The sequence below is a fragment of the Aedes aegypti genome, chromosome 3, assembly GCF_002204515.2.
Source record: "Aedes aegypti strain LVP_AGWG chromosome 3, AaegL5.0 Primary Assembly, whole genome shotgun sequence".
NCBI classification, from domain to species: domain Eukaryota; kingdom Metazoa; phylum Arthropoda; class Insecta; order Diptera; family Culicidae; genus Aedes; species Aedes aegypti.
Window position 1 is genome coordinate 175954196 of NC_035109.1, and position 16545 is coordinate 175970740.

The 16545-nt window shown below is 38.2% G+C and overlaps 1 protein-coding gene across 1 annotated transcript in view; it reads left to right on the top strand.

The window, feature by feature from the left end:
* Positions 1-16545, top strand: part of LOC5571592 (protein slit) — a 646439-nt gene that overhangs the window by 620731 nt on the left and 9163 nt on the right. The window contains 15 exon segments of the mRNA XM_021853436.1: positions 813-884; positions 1360-1431; positions 5999-6142; positions 6254-6489; positions 8743-8884; positions 8973-9116; positions 9201-9416; positions 12168-12325; positions 12419-12572; positions 12641-12859; positions 13223-13294; positions 13362-13730; positions 13795-14010; positions 14071-15589; positions 15650-15821. Coding sequence (XP_021709128.1) covers positions 813-884; positions 1360-1431; positions 5999-6142; positions 6254-6489; positions 8743-8884; positions 8973-9116; positions 9201-9416; positions 12168-12325; positions 12419-12572; positions 12641-12859; positions 13223-13294; positions 13362-13730; positions 13795-14010; positions 14071-15589; positions 15650-15821 — 3905 coding nt within the window.

The window sequence follows — 16545 nt, forward strand, 5'->3', positions numbered from 1 at the left end:
ATGCACCTGCTTTATGTTGCAATCAATCGAAGGATTTTTATTTCATGTTGTGGAATTCCAACATATATGGACAGTAACCTTGCAGTCACAACTTGAAAACGAATAAAAAAACTAATGAAATCTATAAAACCAAATACCTGACAGCGCTCGGTGAGAAACCGACACGGGTAAACAAAATAATATTACACATGTTATTTGAATAATGAGCTCGTTAGTGAAAGCTACCTGCGCTAAATCAAACTCGGTGGGGTGATGAAGTGATCGCTTTAGGGTGATAATAAATTGGGCCATCGAGGCACCGTTTATTAATGAGCAAAGTGCGGCGTTGAGCCTTCGATCATATTTCCTGTGCCTGCCTTAGCACGACTTTCGAGCTATTGGTGATCTATGCGGATCTTGGCAGGGTGCCACCGAATCGTTAATAGTTGAAAACTTTCCCATAGTTAAAGGTTGCATCGGTTGTTTCACGACAGGACCCAGACGATCCGTAATTAATTATACATACTTTTTCGACACAAAACAATGCTTGGCTGTTAATTTATTCACTGTTAAATGGTAATCTTTATTCCATCGCATCGATTTCCATACAAAAGCGAGACAATCTTATTTAAACAATCTGGAGTCATTAACAATTCATTTTCGGCAGCATTTGAATAGAGATTGGCCCAGGGAAATTTTACATTCTTTATTAATTTTCGTATTAGGACAATATTCCTATCCATAGCATCAGCTCCATCTTCATTTTAATTGAAAAAATGATGAATCTACTCAAGTATTGATAATTCTATTATACTTTTCTTTGCATTTTACAGACAGCTGACTGACAACCAAATCTACACGATAGAGAAAGATGCACTGATAGATCTTATTTCTCTGGAACGATTGTAAGTATTACATTAACAGCTACTTAACCACCAAAATAAAAGCCACACTTAAAACCTGCACAGTCACGCTTCCTCATCACTTCCTTCCGCACTTACTCGCACACACGAAACACACTCAAATGACGAAAACAGGTGCCGCACAGCCTCAACCGTCAATTTCCCTAATTGTTCCATAAAATCAGTATCATGAAATCGATTTTATTAATCTATCACACTTCTCGCGCCATTTTTACTGCCTGCATTTCGATTTTCCAAGCTGTTTGTATGCTTTTCTCATTATGTTTTGTGCCAATCGGTGAAGTTCTGATTCATTCCCCCTCCCTCGATACCCCTCCCACAATCCAAATCCGATTTGTACCAATCATAATGAATGGCTTGCTTTCATTTCGGCGTGTTATTTTATAATTGCTCTTTTCCCTTCGGTTTTCTCTCACCTCATGCGCTCTTTTCTCTTCTTTTTGTTCTTTTTTTACAGACGACTTAATAGCAATCGCTTAAAATCAATACCAGATAATTTTTTATCAAGCGCTGCTAATTTATTACGATTGTAAGTAGTAGGATGTAGGAAATGATTTATGGTTTCGATATCGTTGTTTCGCCCTGAGGCTACTCCAGGCCTGCCACATCGATGCCGCCACTTCGAATCCGCACTTTACACCAGGCCAGTAATAGCGCTGGCGGCAAACGGCGGAAACGATGGCAGAATGCGTGACTCTGGTCTTTGGTGATTTTATCTGTTTTATAGTTTAATTAATTTGCACAGTTTGCTTATGCCTGTTCCCTTTTTCTCTTCTTTTTGAATTATGTGAATATTCCGTTAAATTTGGCATGTTTGGGATATATCAATTTGTTTATTATTTGCAGTGGATGGCATTGTTGCATGTTTGAAGGTAACACTATGCTAGGATCCTTTTTTGAATATTCTGTTGAAAACGTAGAAAAGACAGTTTTTTATAAATGTGTGGAACTGTTGATAGTTTGCAACATAAATGTTTGTTTTCTATTGAGAGTTCAACTGTATTTTCAATGATTGATGAAATATCGGCAACGCAGTCCTTTTTGTTAAAAACGAGTTTTATTATTTAACCCGACGTTTCGACGCTGGTTTGTTACACGTCACATGATTTACGAAATTAAAAGAGAACATATTACATTTTTCTTAAAACTTTGATTTGAAAGTGCATTGCTACTTGTTGTCAACGAAATATTTGTTTGAAAATAAAACATTCGAACTTTTGTGTATCAAGCTTAACTCAAAGATATTTTTCAGTCAATATTCATATTTAGTTTTTTTTTTTCAATATCTTGACGAAATCATTTTGATTTTTAAACAAAAGTTGTCATAACTAAGTATCACAAACATTATTCATTAACTATGAAATAGCATGCAAACGATATAATTTTTTGCTTGCTATTTTTTTATTTAACCCGACCAAGAAGGAATATCAAAATTATAACAACCAGGGATCTAGGGGCAAGACATCTTTAATTATAATAGAAGGATTAAGTAGGATTAGCAAAAACTAATACTCATACGATAATAACAAGCTCTGAAACCATCGAGTTATCCATAACTTAACCTTATTTTTTGGTGCATGATAAAAGGTATTATTCGGATGGACTATTCTTCAAAAAGGTTACAAAAACGGAAACGCGGACTTGATTGCATGAATATTAGAAGGAATAATCCCGAAATTAGCCAGTGGTTTGCCCCTATCCAGGGATATAATTTCAAAACACATTTTATAACAGAATGTGTCATAGCCTGGTTAATGGCGTTCGGAGTATTGAATTCGGGATTTCATTCGGAGTTCTGGGTTATTCGGGAAACTGGGATTCGAGGCGATAGATTTCGGATCAATGTCCTTTGGGGTAATGGAATTTGAGGTAATGAGGCAAAATCCTTGAAAGAATAGCCGATAACCCAATAAAGAAAGAATCAATAAAAAAAATGAAAATTAACTTTCTCGCAGAAAAGAATATATTCGGGTTAGTGACATTCGAGTTACTGTTGTTACGACTAGTGACGTAGTGTCACCAATGTGAATGCAATCTGTTGCAGCAATATAATCAGATTTGATGAATATTTCAAACTGCGAGAGTCAGAGTGAACCAAGCGCTTTAATTCATAATACCTAATCGGCGCACTCAGAAATGCGAAAATGGAAAACATACTTGAGCGTAAAAAGTTCGTTCACGAGTTTTATGCAAAACGCCCACTTTGTGCATGAAACGTTAAGCTATGCCTGACATCAATCCCCCTTTTTCTTTCACAGTGAGCAAAATGGAATCCGAAATCTTGATTCAGTTAATTGGCTGAGTAACGGGTACATCTAACGCCTTAGAAGGTTCTAGATCTGAGAAAGTCTGAAGATTCGATTATAAGACTTCCTATCGACCATCAATTTCAGCCTAGCTATTTATTGAAACAATACATAAAAATTTCATAGATTTATAGAGCTCCAACAAAAATTCCTTAAGATAGATTCCACCATCATTTCTTCAAACAATAACTTCCGAATTTATCCAGACAATCCTCAAAAAATCCCGGAGGAAAATGTGTACGGGTTCCTGTAGCGGTTTTTACAGGATCCAACCCCCCCTCCCCCCCCTGCAGGTAATTTGCATTCTTCGTGGATTTAAGTTAATAACTTTAAATACACAATGCATGAGTTCATGAGTTATATAGACGAATTCCATTCAGAATGAGTTGAAAAAAAAAATAAAATTCGTGCTCGATAGTCTTCGATTTAGATTAAATTTTGCACATGGTAGAATAAGAGTTTTCCATAGAAAAAATGATCATTTTGACTCAAGAATAACTTTTGAAAATGGCCTATAAATTTTTGCATGCAACTTATTTGAAAAATTCTAACTCCGGAACTGTTGATTTTAGAGAAAAATGTTCTATACTAATAAAAATGGTCTATTTTGGTCTAAATTTAAATGATATTTTTTGCAATAAACTCGATATAATTCAAAAATGGCTTCTTATGGAGAAATTTTTCATATAATCATCATGGTTAAGAATCATTTCAAGATTATTATTGTATCATCAAAACGTATTTATTTTGAAAACAAACGAATATTTTGAAAATCGACCAAAAGTTGTTCTTAAAAAACTGTTTTATCAGAAATTTCTCCATTATGAAACTTTATCCCAAACATCTGTTTGCTTTCATGAATCTTTGGTGAAAATTTAAAAAAAATATTAAAAATGGGGTTTTTATGTAATTTAAAATAAAGTTTTATTTTTGAAGTTTTCATGAAAAAACATAAAATATTTTTTCACTGTGTATTTTTTACATGTTGGCCAAATGGTTTTCTACATTTTCTTCATAGAACATTTTTCTCTAAAATCAACAGTTTCGGAGTTAGAATTTTTCATATAAGTTGCATGCAAATAATTATAGGCCATTTTCAAAAGTTATTCTCGAGTCAAAATGATCGATTTTTCTATGGAAAACACTTATTGCACCATACCAAAAACACTTACAAAATTTGCTGCAAATCGAAGATGGTCGAGCTCTGCGACTGACCGATTTGACAAGGAATTCGTCTATACTAACATCTGCTGCAGTGATTCCCCCAAAAACTACTGCAAATTTTCTTTGAAATTTCTTTAGAAATTACACTCAGAATTCCTCTAATGTTTGATTCAGGGATACTGTCAATGTAGTTGCAGGAATAAATTCAAGGATTTTCAAAGGATTGTTTTCATTTTTCATTTAACTTTTTTCAAATAACTATCCTGGGATTCTGCCACAAATTTTCCCATCAAAATCTTTCCTGAACAATTTCTCTGGAGATTCTTATTCCAAGGATGTTAACGCAAGTTCTTTCAGAGATACCACTGAGAAAAACTCTAAAATTTGCATTTGAGTATTCTTTTTGAAATTAACAACAACTTCTGGAATATAAAGAGTGTATTTTTCTCTCCAAGAGAATTGCGCGCTAGCCTCACTTTAAATGGGTGGTATGTTTCATTTCGCTCGGGTGCTGTCAGTTCAATCGAAGTTGGCGTCGAAACAGCAAGCACTCCGCGAGCGTGTTGTACTGTTTCACGAAACGCCGTACGTGCCGAAACAAAGGAACCCGTCCAACTTTTCCCAGCGCCGTCTCATTGATATTTTTCCGGCTCCATCAGTGAAAAAACTGAACAAAAACATTCAAAAGTTTGAATGTAATAAAAGTGTTAAACTTTCAATTTACTTTCCTCAAAATTTAAAGAACATCATTTGGTCCACTCTGACTAAATGCCGATCGCTTGTGTTGGTCAAGAAAATAAATTGTTTCATAAAATTAATTTCCTAACAATCTAATATGTTAGTTTCTTCAAATCAGAGTCAAAATTATTGCCTTTGTCCAATCAAATATACAGTAACGAACATAAAAAATGCACAAAAGCCGTTTTCCCATACAAAATGGTCTGTTTCAGAGAGTAACTTTTGAGTCAATAGTTTTCACACAACTTTTTCAACAGTTTTTAAAAATTGAGAAAGCTCGTAGTTCGTAACGGAAAAAAATAATCGGTTAAGAAACCACGGAGATATAGCTTGCTGAAGTTGGCCATTTTGTATGGGAAAACTTCTTTGGTGCATTTTATATGTCCGATACTGCACTTTACTTTGCATCAGCCCTAGTCTTCTTTTAATTTTGTGGGTCGCATTGACTACACCTCTATGTACTAATTTGGAAGAATACTGAAAACATGCGTTGAAATTCAGTTTTTGTTTTCCAATACTTGTTTACATAATTAATATCATTTATTGACACTTCTTGATACTTAGTATAGCCCAATTAAAATAACACGAAATTTGATTTTTAAAGTGGCACAGCGCATTTTAGGGCGTTTCAAAAGAAATGAACATAACCTTAGAATGAAAACTATATACATTTGAAGCATTTGGATGTTACTTAGCCTCATAGAAACATTTCATTTAAAACAAAAAGTAATGGTAAAACTTTAATTTGTGAACAATTTACATTATATGTATGTCAATCTTTAAAATTATAATTAAGGTCTCAGAGTAAAACAACGGTATTATTTATGTACACCTTCGAAAGATATCTAAGAAACCATTCTCTAATCCTCAACCATTCGTTCCTTGCAGAGACCTGTCGCACAATGCTCTTTCCGCCATACCGAAGCGTGCATTCAAAGGCGCCACTTCACTGCGGAGCCTCCAACTGGACAATAACCAAATCACTTGTCTGGATGAGCACGCTATCAAAGGATTAGCAGAGCTGGAAATACTGTAAGTACATTTCTCGACCATCACATCACACCTCACCCCCATATCGATTGCTTCTGGTGAAACACACTCCATTAACGGTGTTCGATCAATTTCCTCCGACCGGCATTGTAGGACACTCAACAACAACAACATCACGGCCCTGCCGCGCGACATGTTCTCCGGAATGCCCCGCCTGAGGGCTCTGCGCCTTTCGGAGAATCCGTTCGCGTGCGATTGTCATCTGTCTTGGTTGGCACGATATCTGAAGAACGCACCTCGGCTGGCACCTTACACGCGATGTCACTCGCCCAGTCAGCTCAAGGGCCAAAACGTGGCCGATCTGCACGAGCAAGAGTTCAAGTGTTCAGGTGAGTGTCGTCTATTAGTGTAGCTACAGTTGGCGGCACTGGTCGCAGGTCCTTATCCAGTTATGTTGGTTAATCATGAAATGTTTTTTTTTGTGGTGATGGTGTTTTTCACACGATTGATGAAGTTCATATTGATTTTTACACTTCAGTTCTAGAACTGTTAACATTTCCTGAATTGAATACGAAGCAATTTTTATGTATGCTCCTGTGTCCTGTGTTAGAAATCACTATCATCATAATTTGGTAAAACTGAATTATACTTTTATTAACATTTTGTTAACAACATTTTACATTTCATTTGCAGTAGCAGTTTAGAATTTTTACAGGTGATGCTTATAAGAGAAAAAAATGCCTTTCGATGAACTTAACCTGAAAAATTAAAGCCTTTTTCGTGGCAATAGATGAATAAGGTAAAAAGACAGCTATTCAAGTAAATTTATTAAGCTTCTGTATTAACATAAGTTTTCAAAAACTTTGGTTTCGAATGACGAAAAATGTTGATTCGCCTATGAATGATGATAGAAACTGCACATGCTCAATCCTGGCAATTATTAGGAATTATGATAAAATCCGATTTTTTTAGTTTGATTTAACATTGGTTTCATTAATAACTGCTATATTTAAGTTATTGCCTGTTAGAAAATGCAATAAAACCAAATCATAATACCTTCTTTGAGGAAACAAACTTGTCAACATTTCAACGGAGATTTTTCATCTCACTTGTTCTCTAACATCCTTCTAGCATACAATCCCTAGATGTACTCGTATGACCCATTCTAATAAAGTTCTTCAATAGATGGACACTATTTTCCCGCACCCTGTTTGACCTCCACCAGGGAATATCAACATCCATTGCACCAGTCAGTGCAGGAATGGTGGCGGAGCGACAACAGAGTTCGATCGTGCAATAATTTTCCATCCGGATGTGTACGTGACACTCATGAATATGCAAATGTTAATTTATTTTTCTCCCATAACCAGTTACCTATCCTGTGTTTGCTGAAAGTCTGCATTTTCCTCGGCAAGCCGTTTACCGCCTGTGTTCGTTGTTCCGCCGTTAGAGAGTGTAACCTTCTTTTTTTGCGCGATTCACTCATTTCGCCCGTCACGTCCTGCTCGATCAATAAAATCAAATTACTGGGAAAATAATGGCGCTGTTTGTGCACGAAACATTCACATCTCGATGGGCTTTTCCCGTATCCCGAGGAAGCACGTGGGAACCGCCTGGCCTGGGCTATTGGCACAACACGCGGTTTGATGGAGTTAATGATTTTCAATGTTTTCACTCAAAATAATTTACTTCCACCACACCACGTTGTAAATGGGCAAAAATTGTTGTGGTTTCATACTTTTTATCTGGCTGAGGATAATGGTTCAATTATGGGATGATCTTCCAGAAAGAACACCATCTCAACTTTTGTTATTTTTTCATTCATCTTTGTAATTTATTAGCTGCGATGATTGAATGGTGGTCTTCAGAAGAAAGTGGAAAGATTGTAGAAATATCTAGCTGTAAAACATGGCAAAGCGACAAACTTGAGGCAATCTTTTCGAAAACAAACAGCACATGTTGTTTTCATATCGATTGGCTCATTCTCAAGCCAATTTGTGGCATATAAACACACAAAAAAAACAAAAGAGATAGAAGATAGAAGATAGAAGATAGAAGATAGAAGATAGAAGATAGAAGATAGAAGATAGAAGATAGAAGATAGAAGATAGAAGATAGAAGATAGAAGATAGAAGATAGAAGATAGAAGATAGAAGATAGAAGATAGAAGACAGAAGATAGAAGATAGAAGATAGAAGATGGAAGATGGAATATAGAATTCACAGATAGATTCCACTCATGGTACAATAATTTAGAAGCAAATACTCAAATTTTAATCGCATTGGAAGGGTAGATAAATGACAAATTCTTGCCCACGGGGAAACATAAATTTAAAGCTTCATCAAAGTTTAAATTGTCCACAAAAAACAATAATGTGAGGGTTTGCCAAAGATTAAATAAACATGCACATTCTGGGCGACTTATTCATTGCGAAATTTGCAATAATCAGAATTAAAAGTACACAAAAGAAAAAATGAAAAGATTACGAATATTTCAAGGTTCAAGTCGAACATCATAACGCAATTAAAATTTTACATAAATCAGTGTAACCTGCATTCAACAGCCTACCATGGATGAAACTTCTCTATCAAACCACTATGAACTCGTAAAATAATGTCACATTTTTTGTTCGCTCATGACAGGTCTCACCGAGAACGCCCCGATGGAATGCGGAGGAAGGAGTCTCTGCCCACATCCGTGTCGTTGCGCTGACGGCATTGTTGATTGTCGGGAAAAAAGTTTGACCAGTGTCCCTTCCACGCTGCCGGAGGACACAACCGAACTGTGAGTATTGTTCACCGAACCTTCAACTCTATGGCGTCCTCGTAGCAGCAACGTGATGAATGGAGGACTAATGAAAATATTTTTACAGGCGGTTGGAGCAAAATTACATAACCGAAATCCCTCCGAAAGCATTCGCGAACCACCGAAGGCTCAAGCGGATAGATCTGTCCAACAACAACATTTCGCGGGTGGCATACGATGCGTTCAGCGGCCTAAAGTCACTCACTTCGCTGTAGGTCTTCCTCGCCAAATAAACCCCCAGAATTATCATAAATAAATAACTTTATTATCCTTTCGACTCTTTTCCACGACGCAGTGTCCTTTACGGTAATAAAATCAAAGATTTGCCGGCGAGTGTTTTCAAGGGATTAACCTCCCTTCAGCTGCTACTGCTGAACGCCAACGAAATCACGTGCGTTCGGAGGGACGCCTTCAAGGACCTTCAGAATCTGAGTTTGTTATCGTTGTACGACAACAACATCCAGACGCTGGCCAACGGAACGTTCGATTCGCTGAAGAGCATCCAAACTTTGTAAGTCAACGGTTTTCCTCCCTTAAGTTAATCGGTTTATGTAAAATGGTTGAATTTAAATTTCAATTTGCTTATGCACAGTTGAAACTCGAATAGTGCGTTGTCAGGTTTTGCCTAATATGGTTCACTGAGTAACAAAAGAAAGCTATGGAAATCTCACTATCAGAGGACCAACTGTGCGATTAACTTAAGCCATTGTCAGTTGTAAGTTAGGGTGTCCCAGAAAAAAAAACAATGTTCGCATGCTGCTCAACCTTAGGATAAAAGATATGCTAATTAACAGCATTTTTGTAGAAAATATCAACTTTATGAAAAAAACATTCCGTTTGATACATTTATGGAAAATGATAATTTTTGGTTGACACTGTTATATTTTAACACTTTAGTCGTCGCGCTGTTGTATTTTGTACAACGCTGCTGAAAAAAACATGATATTCAACAAGTTTTTTAAAAAATCCCGCCCGATGTGTTGGTTTAAAAGTCTCGATGTTGTGCGAATTGTACTCAATTTTGCGTATCTTAGTTAAAGCGTGTAGTCAAGAATACCTCCTTCCTAATCGTAAATGAAAAACAGTGAGGTTGTTACGTGGGGCTTTTTAATGACAAATATATATTATACCACGTTAATCAAATAAAACTTTACCATTTTTTTATCAAGATGTATCTCGGCAATGCATATGGTTACAATCATATTAGAATGTAATTAAAATTGTCATTTATTGGCAAAACGGTAACATTTTAGTATTTATAACTTTGAATCATTCCAAGGAACATTTACTTTAAATCATCACAAAATTGAATGAGCTACATAAAACAATACCTTTATTGGGCACTTTATGTTGAGCTTGGACCCTTGTTTTGTATAGATCGGGAGATATTAAGTTATTTTATGCATCTTATTTTGTTTAATAATCAATTTCATAATATTTTGAATGACGTGAAGTGATTACTCAGCGTCGTGTCAAGGAATGATGAATTATTGAAACATTTATTCTTAATGTTTTTTTGCAATGTTTTGCCTTTTGTAAAATGTCTTGATTGTAGATTGTAGGAGCATAGAATTTGCAATGTTGCCGGAAGCCAGTTTCGTGGCGAATTCCCAAAAAAAAATAACCACTTTAATGAAGATTGATTATTTAAAATCAGGCAGCCAACTTCCAGTCCAGTTAACCAGTCTCCTACACTGAAAACATTCTACAAGCTCGATCAATGTGTTTTACACGTGAATTTTCACTAATTGTAAAACACATCAATCGATGGTGTAAAACCAGTCGCTATCGGCAATCCGAATTCAAATTTAAAACACGTTAATTTACAAATTTTTGAAAAATTTGCTTGAGGGTTCATTAGCGATTTCTTGATTTTCTGTTGCCAGGCACCCATTACGGGCGCACGGTTTTCCAAAAAATAACATGTTAATAAACATGTCACGCGTGGATGGCAAATGTTAGTCCTTGTCATGTTAGGCAAACTAGTTCTACTAGTGATTGATATCGCAATTGTAAAACACGTTGAAATTGTATGTAAAAGCCTTTGCTATAGAACCAAAGACAAACCTTAACAGAATTACAAGTTTTACACGTTATTTCACCTTGCCATTTGACACGACAGATCCACATTGAAAAGATTTATGATCGAACGTGTGGAATATTTTCAGTGTAGTGCGACTGTTGAGCAATTTTGCTGCTTAGTCTTAGTAGCAATCAAAAATGTGATATGGAATACATACGCACCTTATGGTTAGGTTTTTTTTCTGAATTCCAACAAACTTGTACATAAACGAAAAAGGATGAGGCTGCACCTTGGGCTCCACGCATTTATTAGGTATTTAATCCAAGATTAAATCTCAATTATATATATATATATATATATATATATATATATATATATATATATATATATTTTTTTTTTTTTTATTGCCATATTTTTTATTAGAACGTAAGGGTTTCAGTAATTAAGTTCATACGAATGAAAAATTGATTGTAGAATGTTTTAGATTGGATTCTTATAGTTAATGCGGCTGGAACTGTGTATTCGCAGTTTAAATTCTGATTAAAAAAGGAAATTGAAGACAGATGATATTTTTTCCAGTAACTCGAATGTCAGTATCTCAGCTCCTTGGCTATATTCAAAAAAAAAAATGTTATAAATAGTGTGCTATCGGAAAGTGGTTCCGAATTTCGAGGAAAATCTTATCCGTATCCGTTGAATATCAACCAAAAATGATGATTAGAACAGACGTGGTGTAGTGGTTAGAACATGTGCCTCTCACACCGAGGAACTGGGATCGGATACCTTCCCCGAGATAGTCACTTATGAGGCAAAAGGCCATCCTTTGGAAGGCAAGTAAAGCCGTTGGTGCCGAGAAGAACTAGCCCAGGGCTAAAAACCTCATTAGTAAAGATAGAAATAAAAATGACCGAAGAAAGCGTTTTTTTTGTAAAGTTCTGTGAGCAATTTCAAACGCTAATACCACACAAATGCTCAAGAATACTCATAGAAAATACCAAAGTATTAGAAAAATAGAAGGCTTGGTTTACACAAAACGTCAAAATATGACAACTTTCATCAAAAAATTGTTTTTTTTTAAATCGGATAGGATATTGAAGGACTAAAGGATAAACGTCATGTTCTTTCGAACATTTATTTACTTTTTCTGGGATACCCTACTGTGAGTGACCATTTCTTACTAACTTTCTTACTCCCGATCCGTCTATTTTGCATCGCGCTGGGGAACTGTCCCTTCCACAGGCACTTGGCACGTAATCCCTTCATTTGCGATTGTAATCTGCGATGGCTTGGCGACTATTTGCATCAAAACCCTATCGAGACCAGCGGAGCCCGTTGTGATTCGCCGAAGCGCATGCAGCGACGCCGAATCGAAGCCCTCAAGGATGAAAAGTTTAAATGTACGTTGACTTGTTGATGGCGTTTCGCTGTGGGTGTTTCTTGGTTCGGAATTAATTGTGCTGTTCTTCTATTCGTTTTTTTGCGGCTATCAGGCACGGAAGACCACAGCAAAATAAAGTACGCTGGAGAGTGTCGAATGGATCAGGAATGTCCGGCAGCTTGTCACTGCGACAGAACTACCGTTGATTGTTCAGCTCGTGGACTGAAGGAAATCCCACGTGACATCCCACTTTACACCACAGAACTGTAAGCGACTTTTCAACGCGAACTTCTATGCAAATGACTATAAGCGCACTTTCTTCTGTTCAACATAGGATACTGAACGACAACGAGTTGACCCGGGTTCGCTCGGATGGCCTGTTTGGACGACTGCCGAACTTGGTGAAGTTGGACCTCCGTCGGAATCAGATTGCCAACATCGAGCCGAATGCCTTCGAAGGGGCCACCAAGATTCAGGAGCTGTTTATGAGTGAAAATAAGATCGCCGAAGTGCACAACAAGATGTTCCTCGGGCTGCATCAACTGAAAACGCTGTAAGTAAAGTTCAATAGATTGATTTTTGTATCATACTTCACATTCCTATATGTACAAGGATTTTTATTGTACTTTTAAAATATTTGATAAAAAAAACACTTAAGAAATATAAAAAAAAGTAATTTCTGTAGAAATTTATTCAAATTTTTGTCAAAATTTTCCACAAAAAATCTTTAATGACCATCGAAAAGAAAAAAATAAATCTGGAGGGTAATTTTGAGGAATTCTCGAAAAAAAGTTGGGATTTCAAAACCAATCCCAAAAGTTCTAGAGAATTGCTGGATGCTGGAAAAATCAAGAAAATATTAGCTACTATTCGAACTTTTCCAAACGAATTATATATTCTACTTATTCTCTTGCAGGTCTCTTTACGATAACCTTATCAGTTGCGTGATGCCAGGATCATTCGATTTTCTATCATCGTTAACCCAGCTGTTAGTATCCATTATAGACATAGATTTTATTCGACTCCCTACTGATTTGTTCGTTTTACAATTCTAGCAATCTCGCATCGAACCCCTTCCGTTGCAATTGCCATCTGGGCTGGTTCTCGGACTGGCTCCGTAAGAAGCAACTAGGTGGACCTCCGGCACGTTGTGCTTCACCGGCCAAGGTCCGCGATGTCCCCGTCAAAGACCTGCCACATTTCGAGTTCAAGTGCACCTCCGAAGCGGACCAAGGATGCCTCGGCGAGGGCTATTGTCCTCCATCGTGCACCTGTACCGGAACGGTGGTTCGCTGTTCCCGGAATAAGTTGAAAGAAATCCCCAAATCTATTCCGTCTGAAACGACCGAACTGTATTTGGAGTCGAACGATATCTCGATGGTGCATACCGACAGGATCAGCCATCTGAAGTCTCTGACGCGATTGTAAGTTAAGATGATGGCTAATATGTTTGAAAATTCAATATCAAATATAAAATATGCTTTCCAGGGACTTGAGCAACAACAAGATTGGCATCCTCTCAAATCACACGTTCGTAAATCTGAGCCGACTCTCAACACTGATAATCAGCTATAACAACCTCCAGTGCATTCAACAATATGCTCTTGCCGGATTGAAACAACTGAAAGTTCTGTCTTTGCATGGTAATCATATCTCCATGATTCCCGATGGAACATTTGCTGACCTCCAATCAATTACTCACATGTAACAATTTCCTCATTTCTCTCAATGAACATATTAAATTTACTAGATTTTTCATTTCAGAGCCCTTGGCAGTAATCCCCTGTACTGTGATTGTTCCCTGAAATGGTTATCAGAATGGGTAAAGCGAGACTATGTGGAACCTGGTATTGCACGTTGTGCAGAACCGGAGTTGATGAAGGACAAACTCATATTGTCTACGCCAGCCAGCCAGTTTCTTTGCAAAGGAAAGGTTAGCAATGAAATTCTGTCGAAATGTGATGCCTGTTATACTTTCCCATGCAAGAACAATGCTGTCTGCAAGCCACTTCCCGAACGCCAGTACGAGTGCCAGTGCCCTCCGGGATATCATGGAGCACACTGCGAATTCATGATCGATGCTTGCTACGGCAATCCATGTAGGAATAATGGAACGTGCACGGTTCTAGAGGAAGGACGGTTCAGTTGTCAATGCACGTCTGGATATTCAGGAGCCAGGTGTGAAATCAACATCGATGATTGCACCAACCATAAATGCCTGAACAATGCAACGTGTGTGGACGGAGTCAATTCCTACAGCTGTGCCTGCATTCCAGGATTCACCGGAGAGTTTTGTGATGCGAAGATCGAATTCTGCGGGAAGGACTTCAACCCTTGCCAGAATGGTGCCAAATGTGTCGATCATTCTACTCACTACAGTTGCGAATGTGTACCTGGCTATCGAGGCCTGAACTGCTCGGAAAATATTGACGATTGCGTCAATCACATGTGCCAGAACGGAGGAACCTGTATTGATGGCATCAACGACTACGTTTGTAAATGTCCTTCTGAGTTCACCGGAAAGTTCTGCGAAGGAACACCGATGGTGGCAATGCTCTACCCGCAGACCTCGCCTTGCCAGCAACACGAGTGCAAGTTTGGCGTTTGCTTCCAACCGAATCCATCCAGCGCTGACTACATTTGCAAATGCGGTCCAGGTTATTCCGGAAAACGATGCGAGTATCTTACCAGCTTGACCTTCTTGCACAACAATTCTTTTGTGGAGTTGGAACCGCTACGGACGAAACCTGAGGCTAATGTGACCATCGTCTTCAGTAGTACGCAACAGAACGGAGTACTGATGTATGACGGAAATAACGATCACCTTGCGGTTGAGCTGTTCAACGGTAGGATACGTGTCAGCTACGATGTAGGAAACTACCCGGTTTCAACGATGTACAGCTTTGAGATGGTAGCCGACGGCAAATACCACATGGTAGAGCTGCTAGCTATCAAGAAGAACTTCACACTTCGTGTTGATCGAGGTCTTGCTCGATCGATTATCAACGAGGGGTCAAAGGAATATCTCAAACTGACGACTCCGATGTTCCTCGGAGGACTGCCGCCGGAACCTGGTCAGCAAGCTTACAAGTTGTGGCATCTCCGGAATCTGACCAGCTTCAAGGGATGCATGAAAGAGGTCTGGATCAACCACAAGCAGGTCGATTTCCTGAACGCTGCACGCCAGCAGAAGGTAACACCGGGCTGCGCTCTGCTCGATGCCGAGAACGACGGTGAAGTGGAGGAAGATTTTATGCAGGAGACACCTATGATTTTGAAGGAGGTAACTATTTTCAATCTTGTATGTGAACAATCTGTAATTGGATCTATTCTATTGTCTCAGGTGGATCCATGCGAGAATCATCAGTGCAAGCGAGGCGGCAAGTGCATACCGAATGGTCGGGGCAGCTACTCGTGCAAGTGTAAAAACGGGGCCAAGGGCAAATTCTGCGACCAAGGTGAGGGCACGGTATCGGTAGTCATCGACGAGGACCCGTTCAAAGCTCCCTCTTCCGGTATACAAATCATCCTGATTCTCATTTTAATACTTTCTTTCTAATGGCTGTAAACTATTTGCTTGCTGTTACGGTAGAAGATTTTCTTGAGTCACCAAAATGTTGCAGATGAGAGATTCTTTATTAACGAGGTTTTCAGCCCTGGCTAGTACATTTTGGGGAGAGAGATACTCTGATTTAATTAGGATTAATTAAAGTCTTCCAAGTGATTTTAGCATAAGAGCAGAACTATTCAATATCATCCTCGATAGCACTGCATTTCCCATAGATGCCAAATGAGCTAGTCATCGGCTGATAACCCGAGATTCCTAAGCTGATTGTTTAGATTCCGCTGCTATAAAGCAAAGCCATGCTGAAGGTGGCTGGGTTCGATTCCCGGTCGATCCAGGATCTTTTCGTAATGTAAATTTTGCTTGACTTCCCTGCGCATAGAGTATCATCGTTGCCACACGATATACCAATGTGAAAATGGCAATTTTGGTAAAGAAAGCTCTGTTGAAGTGCTCATAAGAACACTGGGAAGCAGGCTCTGTTTCAGTGAAGTAGTAATGCTAAGTAGAAGAAGAAGAAGGAGAAGAAGAAGAAGATGCATAAGGAATCGCTTGGACTCTATGGTGCAATCACCTACCGAGATAGGCGCCCTTTGCCCAAACTTGTTGGCCATACTACCTCAGTGTTATGGCGGGCTAGGTCCAGTTTCCTAGACCTTATCCATACCTCAACT